Raw genomic sequence first — 23668 nt, 5'->3', positions numbered from 1 at the left:
TCTTCTGAGATCCATCCAAGTAGTTGCAAGGATCAATTGTTTGTTTCTTTTTATTGCTGAGTAGAATTCCATGGTATGGATGTACCCCAGTTTGTTTAAACACTCACCCACTGAAGGACATCTGGGTAGCTTCCAGTTTTTTGCCTATTACAATTAAAGCTGCTGTGAACATTTGTGTACAGGATTTTGAGTGAACATGGGTTTTCATTTTACTGGGATAAATAGCCAAAAGTGTAATTGCTGAGTTATATGGTAAGTATATATTTAGTTCTACAAGAAACTACCATCCTGATTTCCAGAGTAGCTGAATCATTTAACATTTTCACCAGCAATATATGAGATTTTCCACATCTTCACCAGTATTTGGTGTTATCATGCTATACATAATATATATATATATATATATATATATATATATATATATATATTTTGCCATTTTGATAAGTGAGTAATGATATCACACTGTGGTTTTTATTTGCATTTTCCTGATGGCTAATGATGTTGAATATATTTTCATGAGCTTTATTGCCACCTGCATATACTATTTGATGAAATATCCCCAATTTTCTAATTAGATCTTTTTCTAATTAGATCTTTTTCTAATTAGATCTTTTGTTCTCTTCACAAGGTCTTCCACGAGGCAATTTTTTTTTATTTTGATGAAGTCTAATTTATCAATTTTTCCTTTTTATGGGAAGTGCTTTTGGTGTCAAATGTAAAAACTCTTTTTGCCCAACCCTAAATCTCAAAGATTTTCTCCTACATGCTTTTTATACACATTTTATAGTTTTAAATTTCACATTTAAGTCCATGATCAATTTTCAGTCAATTTTTGTATCATCTATGAAGTTTATATCATGTTTCTTTTTCACCTACTTTTTGTCTAATTCTTCCAGCACCATACATTGGAAAGGTTAGCCTTCTTCCATTGAATTGCCTTGGCACCTTTGTCAAAAATCAGTTGGGCATACTTGTAGGAGTCTATTTCTGGGTTAATTCTTTTCCATTGATCTTTGTGTCTATTCTTCCACCAACACCACACTGTCTTTATTACTGTAGCCACACTATAAGTCTTGAAATTGGGTAGACTGATCCTTCCCACTTTACTCTTGTTTTACAGAAATTGTTTTAGTTATTCTAGGTCTTTTGCCTTTTTATATAAATTTTAAAATAAGCTTCTCTATGTCTACCAAACCAAACCCCTGCTGGGCATACCCCTTTTTATACCATTTGAGAAGTATTTACATGGGAAAATCAGGCTTGATGCACCCATCATCCAGGAGCCTCTCCCACTGCAGGATGAAGCCTGCCAATGTTTGCCTAGTACATTTTTGGGAAGCATTTGTCAAAGAGCAGTCCAAGGACAAAGGGCATCCCTAGGGGGCTTGTTAAAATGTAGATTTCTACAGCCCATCTTTTTTCTCTTATCTGCCACTTCCTTTACCTGAGCTCTTTTCTAAAAAGTTTGAGCTAAGCCTCCTTTGCTTTGGGATAATTTTAGAACTGTGTGGCCAGCAGAAAGGGTGCCTGATTAAACAGCCCAGCATATATGCAGAGTCTTCTGGGAGGTTGTGTGTGGCCTGCCCTGATCTTCAGGCCATGAAATCAGAGGGAGGTCTTTGTTACATCGAATTGTGGGTAGATAAGGGCATTAAAGAGAAAAATGCACCCTCTCTAAAATGGGAAAAAATGGAAAAAGACATTAACCTGTGGACAGAAGCTGTAGAAGATACAGCCAAATATCCAACAAGAAATGCAGTCACTGATGAGTGTGATCATACGTGGAGAGGGATGAGGAGAAATCTCCACCAACAGATGAGCCTCCAACTCAACCAATATGAATCTGACATAGAGGCAGGTAATGGGAGCTCTGTACTAGCAATCCTGCACTTGCTGAATCTGAGAGGAACCATGGATTTCTGGATTTTAGCTCGTCAACAAAGGCTTATCTTAAAAACTGCATTTCTTTTGTTAGTGATATTTGTTAGAAAGAAGAAAAATACCAAACACATGGCATATAGTCAGTGATGTGCTGCTAATGTTTGACAACCAGCTCTACAGAAGAGAAAAGCCCCGATCTTTTAGTGTATTCCAATTTCCAACGTATAAACACTACCACCATGGTCAATTTCAAGCTACCAACATGATGTCACCAAGCACAGAGTTAGAAATATAAGCACTCCAGAACACCACTGTACACACAACTATTTATTTTAACATTAGAAGTTATTGGGTCCATGAAACTTTTTTTTTTGTTCCTAACAGCAAGCCATGAACATTTGGCTAGAATTCAGGGTATTTTATTGGCATCAGAGGTCATGCTGTTTATTCTATATACCTAGATAAAATACTTAAGAATACCAAGTCACATCTTTTCAGTGATGACATTATATCTCACTCTCCTCCTCCTAAACCTCCTAACCAGGGGAACATTCATTTCAGTGGCTTCCAAAATTGTTGACCATCAGAAACACCTGGGGGTTAATTAAGAATATAGATGCCCAGTGGAAACAACCCAAATGTCCACTGATGGATGAATGGATAAACAAAATATGGTGTATATATACAATGGAATATTATTCAGTCATAAAAAGGAATGAAATTATGATACATGCTACAACATGAATGAACCCTGAAGACATTACATTAAGTGAAATAAACCAGACACAAAAGGACAAATATTATATGATTCCACTTATACAAGTTACCTAGAATAGGCAAATTCATAGAGACAGAAACTAGAATAGAGGTTACCAGGGGCTGCAGGGAAGGGAGAATGAAGAATTATTGCTTAATGGGTATACAGTTTCAGTTTGGGGTGATGAAAAAGTTCTAGAAATAGATAGTGGTAATGATTGCACAACAATGTGAATGCATTTAATGCCACCGAACTATACACTTTAAAACTGTAAATTTTATGTTTTGTGTATTTTACCACAAAAAAAAAAAAAGGACACAGATGCCACTGGAAATTATGTTTCACTTGGTCTGGAGTGGGACTCAAGCATCTGAATATTTCACAAGCAGCCCTGGCAATTCTAAGGCACATTCAGGTTCAGGACCCCTGCATTTTACAGAAGAAGAAACCAAGGCCTGGAAAGAAATAACTTAGTGAAGGTCAAGTAACTAGAAGTGGCAGAGTAGGGAACTGATTCCAGATCTAATTCCAAGTCCAGACCCCCTTCACTTCATTCTTCAAATGACTGAGAGTCTTTACGACTATCCAATCCACAGGCCCCAAGGCACAGAAGCTCCCTGTCTAGATGCCTGAAAATATTACCCGGGCTTCTGCATTTAGCACTTCAGTGTGGTCTTGCCTCTAGAGCTTTGAAGTTGTTACCTTGCATTCAAAGCCTCATCAAGGTGGCCATCCCAGTCTCCGGAACCCCAAATATCAAAAAATTCCAAGTGTATTTTAAAATCTGATCCCTCTGCTGGTCCCAGGTATGGCTCAGAGAATGCCCAGACATTCTCAGGTAGTCAGAGGGTTGCCTCATGTGTCAAACATCGGCTGGTCGATGTCCAAGCATGTCTGCAGATAAACATCTTGAGCCCTTTAACCACCAAGCTACTGGAAACATAATTAGATGGCTCTGGTGTAAATAAGCCCATCTGAGTGAAGGAGGCAATCAAGTTCACAAAAATACCAATGTACTTTGTTCACGTTCATTATCACATCAGTCCTAGTAAATGTCAGCCTCTCAAGCAGATAGATTTCTATGGCAAATACACATTAGTTCTCAAGGTGAGATACCTGTCAAAAAGAGAACCTAAGGGACTTCCTTGGTGGCACAGTGGTTAAGACTCCACGCTCCCAATGCAGGGGGCCCAGGTTCTATCCCTGGCCAGGGAACTAGATCCCACATGCATGCCACAACTAAGGAGCCCACAAGCCACAACTAAAGGAACCCACCTGCCACAACTAAGACCCAGCTCAACCAAATAAATTAAATTAATTAATTTAAAAAAAGAGAGAACCTAAAACATTTGTTCCTAAACACAAATTGTGCCAACTTCTAAGCAGACTGAAAGAGAGTATTCTCTGATCAAAGCCTGATAAGAATGGTTATAGCATGATGGTCATTTTAAAAACAATCAATAGCATGCGTGAACATTCATGCATCTTCATAAATAGATATGTGTCACAAATACAGACATACTTTCGACTTTGCAGTTGCCAAACTCAAGCAGCAAATCAAAGAGACCCTAAACAGATGCTGGGGGCTTTTGTTTGAAATCACTTCTTTCCTGTAGTTTTTGATGAATCATTCCAACTTTCCACTTGGAATACCTAGCTTTATTTTCACAGTTTGATACCTCCAGGAAACAATGCTTTATTGAAGACTCAGAGGAGATAAGAACGTTGGGGTTTTTTAAATAAATTTATTTATTTATTTTTGGCTGTGTTGGGTCTTCATTGCTGTGCGCGGGCTTTCTCTAGTTGAGGTGAGAGGGGGCTATTCTTCGTTGCGGTGCACGGGCTTCTCATTGTGGTGGCTTTTCTTGTTGTGGAGCATGGGTTCTAGGTGCGCGGGCTTCCGTAGTTGTGGCGCATGGGCTTAGTTGCTCCATGGCACGTGGGATCTTCCCAGAAAAGGGATCGAACCCGTGTCCCCTGCCTTGGCAGGCGGATTCTTAACCACTGAGCCACCAGGGAAGTCCTGAGATAAGAATGTTTTGATTTTAAGACATTTCGAGATGATAAGCATCACTGTGATTTCATTCCGGTACTGAAATCTCAGAGAGGAGCAGGGGAACATTATTTTAAAGTGTAGAGCGGTTTGCTCTCTGTGGTAGGCAAGTTAGAGGCAGTAACAGAGTAGTTTTCAGAGCAGCTGTAGAAAACTCGAAGCCCAATTAAAAGTGTGTTTTATATGATATTATAAAAGGAAGCACATAATCATATCAAAATGACGGTAACTAGGAAATCTGAAGCCATAATTGTATATTATTTGGTAATGCTGCACAATACAGTGAAAGATCTACTAAAAATTGCATTAAGGTTATCACTAAGTCTAAAAGTACTGAAATATACTACAGCCAGTACCACATGAAAATACACTTAGGCTATGGTGATTTTAAGGATTTTTTTAAACCTCTATGGAATTCAGTGAAGAAACAGTAAAGTGACAGGAGGTTGGGAATGGTTTATAGACAACCAGCCATTTTTCAGTCCTACGTATCCATTTTTATTCTCACCCTATAATTCTCACTCAACTCTTTTTAAGTTCTGCTGAATTCCAAAACGGACTTAAGATATATATGGCTCAACAGTAATATACTAAATATGCAGTTGATTTCAAGAGACATGTACTAAACCAGGAAGACTGGAATTTGGTTCCAATTTTCCTCTCTTCCTCACCTTTTTCCAACATGTATTCAACTACCATGTGCCAGGCACAGTGACTGTGGCTGAGAATACTATGGTCCCTGCCCTCACAAAACCTCTAGTTTAGTGGGAGTTACAGAAAATGAAAACATTAAATCACAGTTGTGCCTAGTGTTAAGAAGGAAAGATACTTAATTACATGGCAAGTGGCCATGGAGGCCAGGAAGTGATGCCTAAAGTGAGAGCTGAAGAAAGGGTAAAAGTCAACCAGATGACATAGGGTGGAAAAGCAGCCAGGCAGAGCGAGCGGTACGTGCAAAGCTCCATGACCAGAAGCAGGCACAGAACAACATGGAGAGAAACAAAATAAAATCTCCTAACCGCAGGAGTCCAGAACAAGAGGAGGCTAGAGAGGTAAGCAGGAGCCAGACATTACAGGGAGGAAAGGGAACGGCCAAGGGTGAGCACTTGCTAGCACTTGTTGTGTGCAGGATCCATAAGGTATATTCTATGTCTAAGTGCCATTCTTGATAGATGCTTCTACCTGCCATGCATACCAGAGCTGCTCTGAGTATGGCTGGTAGATTCTAAGGTGATCTTTAAGACTCCCACTCCCTGATACCTCCACCTTGTGTAATCCCCAGCCCTTGAGTGTGGGCAAGACTTGTGGATGTGATGGATGTCACTACCATGATTAGGTTATACAAAGATGAAGCGATTTTACAGGTGTAATTAAGATCCCTAATCAATTTCACTTTGAGTCATTAAAGAGGGAAATTTTCCTGAGTGGGCATGACCTAATAAGTGAGCCCTTAAAAAGAGTCCATAGGTCAGAGAGACACTCTCCTGTTAGCCTTGAAGAAGTAAGCCATTCTACAGCTACTAGGAATCGAATTCTAACAACACGAGCTTAGAAGATGACCTTGAGCCTCAGATGAAACCGCAGCCCTGGCTGACCTTGACTGCAGCCTTGTGAGACCCAGCTAAGCCATGCCCAGAATCCTAACACATGGAAACTATGCGATAATAAATGACTGTTATTTTAGGCCACTAAGTTTGATGACAAACTTGTTATGCATCAATAGAAAATAAATAGACTGGACATTGGTAGCTGAAGGAAGCTCTGTCAGGCTGGTAGCCATTGAAGAGGATTCCCATGTTTTTTATATGGATGCCAGGTCCACACCTGATTGCAACACTTTGCATATGATATGACAAGAGACCAGGACCACCGTTCTCCTCTGTCACAATGAGGAACATTCTCAACTTGCCCACTTCAGAAAAGTAAAAACTGACGCACCCCAAGTCAGCAGCTAGCCTTGGAAATCTAATCTTCTAACTTAAAGGCAATCACAAACTCTTCACTTAAACTGTCTTCCAAAATCCCACGGAGTCTAAAACACTAAGGCTGTTAATAGAAGGATTGAAGCAAATTTGACAGAGAAAGCAGATCTCTGTTTTAAGTTTTCTTACTAGTTTTAACAACAAAAACAGGTTTTGTAAAGTATGATTTTAATGTTAACAAGATCTTTTCCAACAAATAGGGTCTTTTTTAATTTAAATGCCAAAATAGCCTGGTTTATATTATAGGAAGCCAATGTATGAAATATAACATTTTATACATCTTTTTTCAGTTAGAGAAAAGGAGGGAGGAAAACAAATCCCTCAAGTTATTGTTTTCTTCCTTGTCTTTAAAAACATATTAACAACCTCCACTCAATTTTGGGGGGCTGAATAGGTAAAAGTAGTTACACTGTTAAAGGTTAAAATAATTATAGCTTACAATATACACGCAGGCATCTCATAATCTAACAACTTCAAGAAACATGTCAAGAATTCTCCTAAGCTCAAAATCATGGTAAAAATAACAGTGGCACTGGAATTGAGTAGCTCAGTGATGGGAATGTTTTTCAGAGCAATGTAATTTCCTAAGATGTTTTAAGTGATAGGTCAGAGTCTCAGCATTAAAGCAGCTAGGAGTAAAGCTGCTGGAGACTGCTTTCTGTATGCACAGACTGACTCTGGGAGGATTCCCACAAATCCGGTAAATGGTTATCTCCAGGAAAGGGTACAAGGTTGCTAGGGTCGAGAATAGGAAGAAGCCTTACTTTTACTATAGATGTTTTTGTGTATTTTTTAAATAAATTTATTTATTTATTTTTGGCCGCGTTGGGTCTTCGTTGCTGCGTGCGGGCTTTCTCTAGTTGCGGCGAGCGGGGGCTACTCTTCGTTGAAGTGCGCGGGCTTCTCACTGTGGTGGCTTCTCTTGTTGTGGAGCACAGCTGTAGGTACGTGGGCTCAGTAGTTGTGGCTCGTGGGCTCTAGAGCGCAGGCTCAGTAGCTGTGGCGCATGAGCTTGGTTGCTCTGTGGCACGTGGGACCTTCCCGGACCAGGACTCGAACCCATGTCCCCTGCATTGGCAGGTGGATTCTTAACCACTGTGCCACCAGGGAAGTCTCTTTTGTGTATTTTTAATTGTATGAATGCATTATCTATCAAAAAATATTTTATGAAACCAGGCATACACATACATACTCACAAAAGAATAAAGCTCATATGAATTGTCTCCCTGGGGCACTGCAGTACAGTCATGGATACTGAAGAGGAAAAGAAAGTAAGTTTAGGGGTTCCCCAAAAAAGTCAATTAGTAAGAAAAGCCACCTCCTCCTAAGCCACATGTTGTTTCCAATACCTCCACAAAGCTTCTTTGCCCACGTAGTTCCTCTGAAATTGCTGGTCCACCCACAGTATAAAAGTCCATGGAGGGAGAACGGGTGTGACACAGATGAAACTGATGCAGACAAAACTGATGCCAGGGTCTCTCTCACTCCTTCATCTCTGGAGCCCTCCTAATTCTCCAGGTCTTTCCTCCCTCCTTCTTACCTCACAGGCAGTGTGTGTATTACCAGGCAGGAGAATGGAGCATTTGGAGTCTGAGCCCTGCTACCTCTGAGCAACTGTGGGATCTTGAAAAACATCACTTCCCTTCTCTAAGCATCTCTGTTTCCCCATCTGTTAAATCAGAACGATAATAAGCACCACCTCAGGGGTGACTATAACATTATCTATGAAAACCTAAAGACTGGGGTTTGTCTATTCCAAAATATTCTCTAAATCTAGTTCACAGCACAGTTTAAATGACTGGTAGAGTATTAACCTTAAGGCGGGTCATTCCTTATTTGGAATGTGAAACCTGGGACAAACTGCATCCGGGTCAATCATACATAATAACTACCAGAGATTCTGGTGATGTCTAAAAGGAAGGAAAACAGAGGTTGGGGAAAGAGCTGCTCTTTTGTTTGGGCAGCAGAAAATGCATGGTTATAATTGCCAAAAGAAATCTGGTTAAAAGCAAACAACCAGATTGACACATGCATGGAAAAACTCACGGTTATTCCATCTTAAACCATGTAAACAACAGGACAATTTATTCTGTCCACATAGGGAGTGTAATTATTTTTCTTTAAGTTTTTTTAAATGCTCATTCATATATATGGTAATCAGCTGGCTCCTGATTGGAGCCAGCCACATATATATGGTATCAGCCATATGGTATCAGCCACATAGCAATATTCTGAAAGGCATTGTCATCTTCCAAGTCATTCTCGAAGCAACAGGAGAAGCAGCTCCTTATTTGTGACCTTGTACTGCTTGAAAGGCAAGCTATAATTAATAATACTCAATCTTTTACCATTATTCATAGCTCTGTTTTACTTTGGTCAGCACTTGGTCTCTATAAATGAGCCCAATCCCCTTAAAATTCTCCATGCATGTTTTGCTCCCTAATTATTTACCAGAACCTAGGATGGTTGTCCAGTTTTGGAAATCAGTGTGCAAATATTTATATTTTGCCTCTTTCCTTTCATTTTCTGAGACATCATAGGAACTTTTTAAATCAAGTATAAAAATTAAACTATTAAAAGACAACCCATGGGATCACAACCCATAGAAAAATGAGACAAGGCACAGAGAAATCAAAGACAAGAAAAGATTGTGGAAAATAAATCCCACCTGACAAATGAAAGACTATTTTCTTACATCTTTCTTCAAAGTATTGTGGACAATTAATATTTTATGCCCTGTATGAAGAAAGAGGATGGAATTTGACCTATAAATGTTTGAAACACACCTTATTTGTTTATTATCCACTAATAACAAACATATATTCAGATAACAAGTACATTATTGTTCATGAAAGAACCCCAAATTAAAGGGTGATTCTCAGTCCAAGTAAATACAGAAAAGCTGCCAAAACCAACTGTTTGACTCTCAGTGATCTCATTTGTTTTCATCAAATAATATTGAGATTTTTCAAATTAGATTAATCTTTTGCCCAGTTATTAGGCTATTTGGATTAAAATGTATGACAATTATTAGCATAAAATAATCTGAAAAGTACACTGAAACACTTGCTTGAGAAGAATAAGTTATAATTTACTTACTTTTTTGTTTGAAAGAATAATCTAGCTTCATAAAAGGTAAGAACAATTTGGTAAGCAGTGCCAGGTATCCCATAAATACCTGGCATGGGATCAGTAAATACTTGTCAAATGAATGAATGAATGGAACATATGAGCAATCTGACTGAAGCAAACAAGAACACAAATGCCTATACACACACACACACACACACACACCCTTCCTAAAAATCCTTTTGGAAATATGAGTTTTCATATTTCTGTCTCAGCAGATTTACTCTAATGCTTCCTTTTAAATACCAACATCTTCTTCAGAGGGAAATAAGCAGAAGTCATGACAGGATTCTTCATGTTTTTGTCTACCCCCCCCCCACCCTCCCCTAAACAATCGACAAACAAAAACTTAAAAGCCCAGGAAATGGTATTTTAACAAGTGCCCTAGGTGATCATGAGTGGCGGGCAATGCCTAAGAACTACTCCATGCCTTTGTGTGGATCACGACCTTCACCTAGGAGCTTCCCACAAGCAGCTCTCTTTGGATGTGATGAACTCCTTCCTGATCACAAAAATGAGTTGCCTCTTCTGGAAAGCCTTCCCCAGCACACTCCCCTTGCCCTCTGCACTCTGGCACACCTTCCCTGGAGAACTTACCCCGTTGGATGGTATTTTTTTGTCCCTCCAGTAGAGCAAGCTCCTTGAGGGCTTGGATACCCTCTGGTTGATGTTTGCATCACTAACGCCTTGGCAAATGAGTGATTTAAGCTCCCTGAGCCTTTGGTTTCCTCATATATAAAATGAGAAAGACAGAAATGACCCTGCTGTTGTGAGGACTAAATGGTGAGCATAAACCAGCTAACCCAGTATCCAGCACTGTGGGGAAACACATCCCTTTGGGACTACTACTATGAAGGTAACAGGTGACGATAAAGGTTTTAAAATCAACCAGACAATTCACACGTCACCACCCACCCGGCTTCAACAGCACTAAGTGAAAAAGCAAATGCCACGACTTTCTCAAAGGGTTAAAGCTCTTGGTAAATACAAGCAGGTTCCACTTTTCATCACACCAGAAGGTGACCAACATATAGAAGACCTTGTTTTCCTGTAGGAACAATATCATCACTGAGCCTGGCCTCAAAACAAAGAATAGGAATGATCCTTAAAGACCCACAGAGAATGAGCATAGTCTTTATGGATGTAATAGAAACTTCTGTAATTATTTAAAGGAATGAAACGAGACTCCACATAATTACAAATAAACTATGAACACCAATTACAAGTGTTCCCAAATATACATCAGTACACATAGAATATAGATATAAACATAAGCATAAATTAATATGGGAATTTTAAATGGCCCAAATTTCTTAAGAGACTGTCCAAACTATGTCCAGACTATGCCTTCTTCTCTCTATGCTTTCCCCTATTGGAAGTAACAAAACAAAAAGTAATAACTTCAGAGAGTCTTCAAATGCCTCAGATGTGAGGTATGCTTGATAACTGAGATGATAAAAATGAGGACGATGATATTTTCTCATTGAAAAATCATTCTTAGAAATAAGAGGCATGTAAAACAGTCCCCCTTTCTTCATCTAGCCTATATTCTAAACTTAGTTACTGCAGTTCAGTTCATTGGGTGAAATTTTGCAAAAATACCACCATTCAAGTCTTAATTTGTTGACAACTGTCAGTGCTTCCTATATTTCATTGAAAAACAGAAAAGAATTGCTGACCCTCAGTTAGGTTCTTTAAAAGGAACTTGATACCATTTCTCACAAAACCACAGAAAGGGGGAGGAAAATATCCCTTGTAATATGGGAGAAACCCAGAACAGGAAAGAACTGGGATAGGAGTGTGCACGTGGCAGTCTCAAATAAAGAGTTGACTATATGGGCAGTGTATGGGCAACGTGGCTACGTGCGCAAGTTTGTAAGGCAAAAGCAGCTGATTTGCCTAAATGTTGCTAAGTGTAATACCAACTTCTCCTCTAGTCTATGATAATCTTTTAGGAAGAAAGGCTTGAAAACTCTCAAAGGAATAGGAAAGGAGACTAGCCTTGCCTCTTTTGGAGGCAATTACAATTTAACTTGTGCACGCCTCTCCCCACAGCACTTTGATTTCCAGGTTTTTCTGAGCATCAGACACACAGGGGCACAGCAAGAATGGTAAGTTGGTTCCCTGTAGCTTGGCATAAAACTGAAAGTCTAAACGTCTATCAACAGGGAGACTTTAAACAAATTATTGTACGTCTGTCCTATGGGATCCACACAACTAAAAAGCATGAACTGGCATGGGAAAATTCCTAAATCATATTACTGTAGAGGTATTTTTTTTTTTTAGATTTTTTAAATTTTATTTTACAAATTTAATCAGTTATACATATACATATGTTCCCATATCCCCTCCCTTTTGCGTCTCCCTCCCACCCTCCCTATCCCACCCCTCCAGGCGGTCACAAAGAACCGAGCTGATCTCCCTGTGCTATGCGGCTGCTTCCCACTAGCTATCTACCTTACGTTTGGTAGTGTATATATGTCCATGCCGCTCTTTCACTTTGTCACAGCTTACCCTTCCCTCTCCCCATATCCTCAAGTCCATGCTCTAGTAGGTCTGTGTCTTTATTCCTGTCTTACCCCTATGTTCTTCATGACATTTTTTTTTCTTAAATTCCATATATATGTGTCAGCATACAGTATTTGTCTTTCTCTTTCTGACTTACTTCACTCTGTATGACAGACTCTAGGTCCATCCACCTGTAGAGGTATTTTTTAAAAGCAAACTGTGAAAGAATAATTACTATTTAATTTATGTAAAAATAAAACCACACATACAAAATTACATATATATATAAATGTGTGTATATGTAATAAACTGGAAAAGGTCTGGGAAAGACACAATAAATTGATAACAGCTGTTATTTCTGAAAAGAGTGGGGTTTTGTAGCTCAGAAAAGACTTTACTCCCTGTTTAAATTTTTAGTATGGTAATATATTGATGTAGTAGTGAGATAGCTACTACATCAATAGTTAAAATTAAAAATAAAGTTAAGATTGAAAATAATTATGCTAAGGAAGGGAAAGAGGAAGAGAAAGATATTGGAAAAGAAAAAAAAAGTTTCAGAAAATGATGGGAGGTCCTTTGCCAGTTCTTGGGGCTCAAGTCCCACCACCCTCCCCGCCGTTTATTTACACAACTGAATAACTAGGAAGAGTTTTGATAACCATTCACCAGCACTTCAACATTTGAGTTACATTTTCCTGGTCATTATCTACTTTTCTTTCTTTCTTATACCATCATTCTAATGATAAAAAAATTTTCAAAATAGCAGGAGAGCAAAGGATCACAGCCTCACAGCTATGAGGGGCAAAGAGATTTCTCCCCAAAGATGCACTGACCAGGGCAGATATCGACCAAGAGCCTCTCACAGATGGGCTTCTCATTCCTTCATCAAAAAGGCCCACCTTTTCTCTTCCTTTCCTTTCTTTACCTGGTAGCAGTGGTTCTCAAGCCTCAGCCCCCATGAGAGTCCAGGTGGTGACCTGAAAATTTAGACTCAGGGAACCGGGGGCAGAGCTTGTGATACAGCAGGCCTGCAAGCCTAATGGTGAGACCAGTCTGTCCCCCACTGCTGTCATTTACTAGCTCTGTCGCCTTGGGGCTCTCAGTGCCACCACTTCATGTGTAAAACGGGGCTATGATAGTACCTCCCTCAGCAGGCTGTGAGGATCCAGTGCCTGGCCCTGCGTAAGGACTATATATATGTTCGAGCCCCTGCAATTTTGATGAAGATGATCAGGATCTCAGTTACTACTGTTATTGGGCAAGGCCCAGGAAGCTGCATTATCATAGGTAAGTCTTTGGTCCACTGCACTTTTTTTTTTTTTTTTTTTTTTTTTTTTTTGCGGTACGCGGGCCTCTCACTGTTGTGGCCTCTCCCGTTCCGGAGCACAGGCTCCGGACGCGCAGGCTCAGCGGCCATGGCTCACGGGCCCAGCCGCTCCGCGGCATGTCCAAGCCCTGGTCCACTGCATTTTGAGAAACACTGCTTACACTCACAATTCCCTCAGGTAAGAGGAAGAGCAAACAAACACAAACAATACTCCAGGGAAACTCAAAGCAACTGGCTTGGACTATTGTTCATCCAGTTAGCAATACTAGATTTCCCCTTCCCGTGTGCCTGCTGATGGTAGAAAGGTTTTCTAGAAGGGGTGTCTTTGCTGGGAAGCCTGGTAGACCCACACCCTTCACCCATTCTGCCAGGTTAGGTACGTGCTGTGCTCACCTTTAAAGAGGCCGGATCTGTCTGGTGATCAGCTTTAAAAACAGCACAAGGTGGTACCTCTGAATGCAAATGACTTTCAAAATACAGGAGAATTAAGTCCATCAGCTCTCCTGTCACCATGCGTTAACTGGCCGGAAGGGCTTTGAAGTCCCTTCAACGCCCTGAATCCGCTTCCCGGACCCGCCCCGGAAGCAGAGAAAGGGGCTCGGTTCCGGAGGCGGGAAGGCCTGGTGGGAGGAGCCCCGGAGTCGCGGGCGGAAGTCGGCGTGGCGCCGGTGGATATCCTGCATCCCCCCTCCCCCCTCCTCCTACCGGTTGGTGCTGGTCGCTGCCAGCGCGGCACGGGGTCCCTGAGAGCAAGAGCAGCGGTGGCTGTGAATCGGGAGCGCCCGCGGGTGTTCCAGGCCCTTCCCCTGCCAGGCACAGGGCCCCAGGTCCATAGGAACAGGGTGCGAGTCCTGGCTAGCCATTGCAAACTTTTTGTGACTTAGTGCAAATCGTTAAGTCAGTTCCTCATCTGTAAAATGGGCTTCATATTACAGATTTAGCACAGTCAAATGTATGCGTCGACCGCAAAAAAAAACAAACAAAATTGACCCTGAGATAATCTTGCCTGGACATCATTCTGCTCTAAAAGTATTATCAACAAACTCCTCATTACTACGACTCCTCACTGAATCATTCTAAGTAAAAGTTAAAACCTCCAATGTTGGGCTTCCCTGGTGGCGCAGTGGTTGAGAGTCCACCTGCCGATGCAGGGGACACGGGTTCGTGCCCCGGGCCGGGAGGATCCCACATGCCGCGGAGCGGCTGGGCCCGTGAGCCATGGCCGCTGAGCCTGCGCGTCCAGAGACTGTGCTCCGCAACGGGAGAGGCCACAGCAGTGAGAGGCCCGCGTACCGCAAAAAAAAAAACAAAACAAAACCAAACCAAACCTCCAGCGTTAGCACAGAGCACGCCCGTTGGAAGAGAACTTAGGAGAAGCACAGCTGCCGCGGTTGTCTCAGAGTATCTGCTCCACACTGAGGATTTGTTGCTGTTCTTGTTCCACTGTGTGATCAGAGGACACCAGATGGGGAGGAGAGGTTTACCCAGGTTCCTTCGGAGGCCAAATCCAGAGTGGTTTCTGGGTTCACACCAAGATCTCCTGTCTACCCAGGTAATGCTCTCGATCCTCCCTTTTTGGTCGTTATTCCTTTACTGCACATCTTTGGTCTCAGCTTCTTGTACACCCTTGCCCAGTGCTAAAATCCAGGGTATAACCTAAATGCCCAGGAATGGAGAAATGGCCCAATGAATGTTGGTACATTCCCACGCAGACTCTTATGTGCCCATTAAGGACAGTATTTCCAAACAAGTTGAGAAGATGTTATGCCCGGATGTTAAGTGGGAGAAGAAAAAAAGAAAAGAAAAAAAAACCCAGAAATAACACAATTCAATAGTAAGATATCAACTAGGTAAACACTTCGATGTGGGGAAAAAATGCAGAAAACATATATCAAATATTAACTATTTAATAGTTAATTAAATAGTTAACTGGGTGGTGGGATTAAGAGTAATTTATTTTCTGCTTTTCCACAGTTTAGCCTATTTTTAAAAGCTTCTTCTATGAGCATATGTAACTATTCTAATCAGAAAAACGTAAATAAACCAGTGCAAACACAACTGTGTCCCTTAAAACACAGGAGACAAAAACTGTATTATGGAGTAGAAATAGAGAAAATGAAGAGGGCATCTTAAGAGCCCCCTCTACAGCCTGACAAGTCAGCACTTTTCAGGAGTCTCTCTCAGGAAGGTCCACCTCAGGGCAGGCTGGGGATTTTGATCTCCCCCAGAAGGCCTGGACTTTACTGTCAGAAAGAGAACTCAGGGCGCTGAATTCACTGGTCTATTCTTGGGTCCAGTTTAATTTGAAGAGACTTTATCATCTTAAGCTCAAAAAGAATACTCATGAAATGTATTTGTCACTTTCCCTTGGAAGATTAGGATGATCAAAGGAAAGAATGATGATAAAGGAAACAGCAGGACAAGAAGGAAAGGAGGTTACACACTACCGCAACCCAAAGTGCCCTCCTGTACTACGGTTAATGGGAAATGAACCTAATGCCTCGGGCGTGGTTCCTTCACACATTCTGCTTCCACCCTGTAGCATCCAACTCACCTCTCACTGGCGAGGCAGCCTTGGAAGATGAAGATGGCAAATCAGCCATTAAAAAAATAAAGAATTAGGGCTTCCCTGGTGGCGCAGTGGTTGAGAGTCCGCCTGCCGATGCAGGGGACGCGGGTTCGTGCCCCGGTCCGGGAAGGTCCCACATGCCGCAGAGCGGCTGGGCCCGTGAGCCATGGCCGCTGAGCCTGCGTGTCCGGAGCCTGTGCTCCGCAACGGGAGAGGCCACAACAGTGAGAGGCCCGCGTACCGCAAAAAAAAAAAAAGAATTAAATAGAAGAGGTTCTTCAAGGTGAATCAACAATAACTTAGACACACATTGGCTCAGTAATGTATTCTTTTCTTTTTTAAAATTTAATTGTATTTATTTATTTATGTTGGCTTCATCGGGTCTTAGTTGCGGCATGTGGGATCTTTGGTGAGGCGTGCGGGATCTTCCGTTGCAGCGCACGGGCTTCTCTCTAGTTGTGGCGTGCAGGTTTTGTTGTTGTTGTGTTGTTGTTGTTTTCTCTCTCTAGTTGTGGCCCGCAGACTCCAGGGCACCTGGGCGCTGTAGTTTGCGGCACGTGGGCTCTCTCGTTGAAGCGGGCAAGCTCAGTAGTCGTGGTGCGAAGGTTTAGCTGCCCCGAGGCACATGGGATCTTAGTTCCCCCACCAGGGATCGAACCCACGACCGCTGCATTGGAAGCCGGATTCTTTACCACTGGACCACCAGGGAAGTCCCAGTAATGTATTCTGAATTGGAATTACTTTATCTGACCATCAGCTTGGGAGACTCCTAAGAAGTTACTATTTCAGGTCTTGCATCAATAGCTCTCAGAAGTCACGTGAGTAAAACATCTGCCTCCCAACTCCATAGGAAAGAGGTGAGAAGTAAATGGTTGATTTCTCCTTCTCCAAAAGGCTTCAGGAGACGCATTTTTATAGTCTAGTCCATCAGGTATTTACAGAGCACCTACTATATTATATTAACTGAGAAATGTTTGCATGCCAGGCACTTTGCTAAACACATTGACTGTGTCTCGCTCGCCATTAGCTGCCTCCGACACAATTATTATCCTCATTTAACAGGAGAGGGAACTGGGGTAGAAAGAGGTTCCATGTCTCTACCTGCTCAAGTGAAAACGTTGGGGTATTAGTTTCTCAGCCTGCTGTGACAAATTACCACCAGCTTGGAGGCTTAAGACAACAGAAATGTATTGTTCTCTCACAGTTCTGGAAAGTAGAAGTCCAAAATCAAGGTGTTGGCAGGGCCATGCTCCATCTGAAGCTTCTAGGGAAGAACCCTCCTGGCCTTTTCCCAGCTCCTGGTAACCCGAGGCATTCCTTGGCTTGAGGCAACACAACTCCAACCTCTGCCTCTTATTTATTTATAGACTTAAACATTATAGTTTAAGTCTATAAATAGTAACTACAATAACTATAGTTACTCACAAACAACTTGGCATTAATCCTTGACGTGCGGATTTCATGTTAATAGTGCGCGTTGAAAAGTTCAAAGTCCTCCTTGAGCGTAGAGACTTGTGGGTTGTCACTAGAAATGGCGCTTTAGTTTACTTGGTTTCTATGGAGCTCCTTTTGAGAGCTCTACAGAAGGGAGCCTCCCCTTTGCAGCTCCAAAAAAGGATATTCTTCTGTGGGGGTAGAAATCACCTGGTCAAGATCTCTTTCAGAGGTTCCCACCCAGGCTGCACATTAAATCTCCCGGGAGCTTCTTCAAAAGACAGATGCCTTAGCCCCTGCCCCAGGGCAAGTGAATCTGAATCTCAGCAACAGAGCCCAGGCGTCTATACCTGCCCCTCTTGTTATACAGTCATCTTCTCTGTGTGTCTCTGTCTGCTCTTCATATAAAGACACCAGTCATATTGGATTTGCAGCCACCCTAATCCGGTATGACCTTATCTTAACTAATTACATCTCCAAAGATCCCATTTACAATTAAGGTCACATTCTGAGGTTCCTAATGGACGTGAACTTTTGGGGAACACTCTGCAACCCAGGATGCATCTTCAGGGTGAGAAATCTCTTTGCAACCCAGGACTGTTGGATTTGGACTTGGCAGTGTGACTCCAGAGCCCACATCCTGAACCACTGTGCTCATTTTGACCTCTGGGGGACCACAATGCATACACTGACATACACTAGGTGACATCAGAGCATGACCTGGCTCCTGTCCTGAGGAGCTGAGAGTCTACAGAACACAAACAAGACAATGAAAAAGCACATCACTGAAGTATCTGTGTGAACTTCTGGATGCCATGGAAACTTCACCAGGAAAGTAACGGATGAGGGCTGGGGGACCTTGAGCACAGGCAGCATCTGGGCAGGTTGGGGGAAAGACCTGAGCTAAGGCAGAGGCAACCTAGAACAGTGTGTTTGAGAGAGACAGGCGTGCCGGAAGGCCACAGGAGATGGGGGTGGAGTAAGGGCGTTTTAGAGATGCTTCAAAGACAAAGGGAAGGACTTAGATTTAATTTGGAAGGAAAGAAAAAACTTTAATAGGGACCAAAATGATAAAAATTGGTCTAAAAGACTCCCTCTGGCAGAGGTGGGCAGGGCGAGTGTAGAGCCTGGAAAAACTGAGTGTTGAAACTTCGTGACAGAACAGGCTTGCGTGCGTGTGTACCAACCTGCAGAGGCATCATGTTTACATCTCTTCTGTGGCATTTTAACAGCTTGCCTCAGAAAATAAACCAACGATGTAGATGCTCGCCATACTTTCATCCCCCACTAGGAGGACCCCCCTTACTACCACCCCCCCAACACTCACACACACAGCAGCTTCCCTTCCAACACCCACTTGCACCCCAGCCAAGAGCTGAGTGAAGAGAAAGGTGAGAGAAAGAGAAATTAAAATGCCTGCAGGAACAGCCAGAAAAGGCAGCCAAAACATAAATTACCTTTGCACCGCTCACAACAGGCTCCCCTCTGCTTGATGGCCAGGGCACAGTCTCTCGACAGCACTGGGCACTTCTCTCTCTTACAGGTCACTTCCTTGTTCTAGGCAAAAAGGACAAGACACATTTGAAATCAACTTCAAAACAGAATCCCCAGAATCCTAGCACATGGCTGAGGTTTTCCTAGCTTCCCTCTTCCTATCTTGCCTTCATCTTGGCGGGAAAACTCTGTGATAGCAAATGAGATTTTGCTCTTTCTGGAACAAAGATATCCTTCCAGGAATAGATTGAGATTAGGGGCAGATGAAAGGGGATGAAAAGTCCCTTCTTTACCAGCCAATTTAACCTAGATAACCGAACTCCGAGAGAGAGGCTTTCTCCCACCCTGCTCTAAGGTTTCTTTATAGTACACACTACAGAAATGATAATATTTGTGTAAACCATATTTTGCCCATTGGGCTACCTGGGCCAGGACTGCATTGTGAGAACAAAAATATTTGCACACGGCCATCCAACAATCCTTAATAGTAGAGTGCATTAAAATGCAGCAATCTAAAGTTCCAACTCAAATAATGACAAAGTTGAGTATTGAATCGGCTCAGTAAGAGAAAAGATAATATTCCCTATGCCAAGCAGAGACACAGGAGTCAGTGTTTTATAGCTGTGGGACAGCTGCATTATATTAGCACTTATGCTAATGACAGTGTGGTGAGCATTTGCATCTTTGGTTTTATCCTGAAAAGTTAGCTATTAAAATGACTTCAAGAAGATCCAAGTATGATGCATATACCTGTTTGGAGAACAGGATGCACATGAACCAAACATACTATGTCACAACCCTTCAACGAGATTGGAGCTGTAACAAGTTTCTACTAAATGCTAGGTGCTATGGCTTTCATTCCTATTAAAATGCTGTGAGATAAGTATTATCACTATCCCTTGTTTATAAGCAGGAAAACTGCTGTTCAGAGAAGGTCTATGACTTTTTCAAGATCATACAGCTTTGCAGTGGCAGAGGTGGATTTCAGTATTGAGCTCACAAATGTGTACAATGCCCATGGCCTACCCTGAGTTAAGGCTGGGATGACCACATGCATTGCCTGATTTAGGGAGAGATCAGAGAGGAGCAACTGACCAGCCCTCTGACCTCGAGATGAACTCAGAACCCTCCTGGAATATGTGCAGGAGAAATCCTGACTCAGCCCTGACAATGACCTTGGGAAGATTCTCAAGTGTAAGCAGTATGCTTCAATGTCAAGAGTAAGGGAGATCTCCCCACTTCTATTCCAGCACCAAGGAGGGGTGTGAGGGGGTGAGGGCTGTGAGAGTGTTTAAGTGTGTGTGTGTGTGTGTGTGTGTGTGTGTGTGTGTTGGGGACCTGGGGTCCAAGCTGAGCCCATACACCAAATTCTAGCTCTAAAGCAGTTCTCAGATAAAACATGTCACCTTCTGTGCTGCCCTCCAATTCCCTAGGAGTTGCAGAGCCCCTCAAGATGTTCCCAGGGGCTAAAATGATTCTAGAATGAGTCCAGATTGTCATCTCCTCCCTTTTTGAATGAGCAGAACCTCCAAGAGTCCCAGAACCCCACTCCCTCCAACTCACCAATCACCCCTCCCCCAGAGTAAGGTATATGGAGCCTGGGCACGGGGGAGCCTCGCCATTCCAACAGCTCTATTTCTACACAGTCTTGTTGTCTCACTGCGCTGATGGCTTTGCAAGGCCACTGAAGCATGGGAATAATGGGCCCACCCTGATCGGTGCTGCTCGAACGTTCCCACGTAGAAAATGGCCATCATTACCGAGGCCAATGTGGTAAACACACTGATGGGGCCGTCCCAACACCTGCCTGGCCACTCAAAGAGCGAGCATCAGTTCTCAGCACTGTACCCACTCCTGCAGGGCTAGTGTGCAGACCTTCTGTTTTTTCATTTATTGGTTATTGATGTCTGATTGTAAGGTGTGGTTGACCTGAGTAATCCAGTCTCCTTTCCTTTCCCCCTTTTTGGTGTGTGCTATGTGATAAAGGTTCTCAGAGGGCTGATCTCACTGACTCCTTAAAATCCCGTGAGGCAGGGATCCTCACCCCTGGCTGCTAATCAGAACCCGTGTGCAGTTCTTAAAAAAGCCCGGCACTGTCTCCCATTCCCTGAAGCTCAGATCTGATTTATCTCAGGACCAGGCTCCCCAGTTAATTCCAGTGTGCAGCCCAGGTTGAGGACCACCGCTGTGTGGGGAGCATTCTTAGTACCAGCAGGGCTGAGGCGGGCTCGGGAGCTGTCCACAGTCCCGGAGTGAATGGCTGCCTGCAAGCTGAACCCAGGTATCCTGGCTCCGAGCCCTGCAACTCTCCTTCCCTCACCCTCTCTTCTTCATAATGGTGGCATCATGACTCACTGTAAGTCATGGCCCTTTGATTTATGTTCATATTTTTTTCTTAAGTACAAACGTAATACATAGTCATGGTCACAATTCAAATTAAAGAGGTATATTCTTAAAAATTAATAGTGCCCTTTTGCCACCACCAAAGTAATCGAGAACAACGATCAGGTGTCTAGGCTGCTTGGCATTATGAACAGTGACTTAGCTTTGCAAAGTGCAGTTACTCGAAGCCATAGTTTGATACCAGCTGCCCCACCCAGGGCATTACCTCAGAGCATCTGTTACCTCGGCATTATGCATTCAGCAAAGCTGGCTGCAGCCTTAAGGAAAAGCCACCCCCCAACCCCCAAGTGCATCTCCTCTCTGAAAGGAAGACTCCTCAGACACAAGGAAGTAAAAACTCTAACAGTAGTCAGATTGGGTGTGAAGTCAAAATTTGGGGTCTAATGTATAGGAAGACACACAGTCTCTTACACATAGGAATTCTTTGCTAAATTAGAAACCTAGCAGCCAATTAAAATCCATAGCAAGATCCCAAGATCCATAATAAATAGCTCGTAATTATAGTTCAGCAGAAAATTTATTTCAACCAGATGATTTGTAGATTCACTTCTGGAATTTTTTGTGTACTCACACACACACACACACACACACACACACATACACATACACACACTCGCACAGAGAGAATAAACCTAAACCTTAGCTGTAGGTTTAGTGAGGTTTTTTTCCCCCTTCTGATAACACTTGGAGTTTTTTTATATCTACCAAGTGTCACGCTGGTACAGAGCTGCCAGACCTGATCATTTCCCAGCTGCCTGGCTGCATGGATATGGAGCACAAGCTCAGAATCCCAGGCCCTCAAAGAAAGAAAGAAAAACTGCAGAGAATTGCTGGTGAGAGGCTGATTCCTCCATCTTCTTAATTGAGTCCAGCAGCTACAGAGTAAATTCAAGCACAGGTTAATTAAGACCACTCACTTTGCTTTCCCTGATTTTGTCAAGAGACAAAAATCCTGGTCTTCAAGCCAGCAGCTCTGGTGAGAAGGGGCACATGCAAAGCCGTGCCTTCAGGACTCCCTCTCCACTGGCCGCCTCATCCCCACGTGCACCAAGTGTCCTCTGCTCTTACTCAAGGTCACGGCTCATTCGGTTCACGTTTTCATTCACAAAATGTTTTCTGACGCTGACTCACACTTACTGAACACTTTCTATGTATCAGGCTCTGTGCTAAGAATAGTATATGCATTATTTCACAAAACAATTCCACATCATCCCCATTTTACAGATGAGGAACCAACATTAGTAAACTTGCCCAGGTCACACAAGAGGCAGATCTGGAATACAAATAGAGGTCCGACTCCAAAGGCACGTGCTTAAATGCTGCACTTTGCTACTTCCCAGCATGCAGGCTACACACAAGAACTAAAGAATGTCATAGTCCTAAGGCCCCAGGAGAGATTAATACCTTCCAGGTGGTTCCACATATGTGAAATGAGCTCTCTAACAAGAGCTGAATAGCTCCAAGGAGCTGCGTCATCACCAACCATGGGAAGGTCTACAAACACCAGCTGTTTTCTGGTAACAAGGAAAGATGCACTATTTTGTATATTGATAGGTATCTATGACTATCACACCTCTGACAGCCAGGCAAACATCCTCAAGCAAATTTTCCCCAAGATTCCAGCCTGAGTTTGAGTCTCCCCAAATCTAAGCCACAGAAATGGTGGTAAAAATGCTCTGGAGGAAAACGTCAGAACATTCTTAAAAACCAACCTAGCCAGTGCCTACGAGTAATAAACGCCATCACATTTTTCATTCTCAGTCTCTGTCTCGCCGTGTTTACCACTTTCTAGGGTCAGCCAGCCTGTGATTTACCTGTTGTCAAAGGCAGCTGTTTGCATTATTGCCTCCTTTCAGAAAGACCAAATATATCAAAATTCAAAACACAGCCTCTGGGGGCACATGAAATGAAGTGCCAACAAACAAAAAGAAAAGAGGGGCATAGGGAGTAATAAAGAAAAAAACTTACATGGCTGGCAACAAAGCTCTATAAGGATGCGAGCCAAACCACAGCTCTGGCGCAGCCGAGTTCAAACAGGATTCCAGCAGCCAGCTTGCTGTATCTAAGATCTGCCACCAGATGGCAGCACAGAGTTCCCTGGGCTTAGGAAATGTGCCAAGAGACCCGCCAG

The 23668-nt window shown here is 42.7% G+C and overlaps 1 protein-coding gene across 2 annotated transcripts in view; it reads right to left on the bottom strand.

Annotated features, from left to right (window-relative positions):
• Window positions 1-23668, bottom strand: part of BMPER (BMP binding endothelial regulator) — a 252603-nt gene that overhangs the window by 201599 nt on the left and 27336 nt on the right. For both annotated transcript variants that reach the window (XM_060108393.1, XM_060108394.1), the window contains exon 3: window positions 19098-19197. In XM_060108393.1, the coding sequence (XP_059964376.1) occupies window positions 19098-19197 (100 nt within the window). The remainder of the gene's footprint in view (window positions 1-19097; window positions 19198-23668) is intronic.

This window comes from Mesoplodon densirostris, chromosome 9 (assembly GCF_025265405.1).
Source record: "Mesoplodon densirostris isolate mMesDen1 chromosome 9, mMesDen1 primary haplotype, whole genome shotgun sequence".
Taxonomy (NCBI): domain Eukaryota; kingdom Metazoa; phylum Chordata; class Mammalia; order Artiodactyla; family Ziphiidae; genus Mesoplodon; species Mesoplodon densirostris.
The sequence above is the reverse complement of the archived record's forward strand: the minus strand, read 5'-3'. Positions and strand labels throughout refer to the sequence as shown.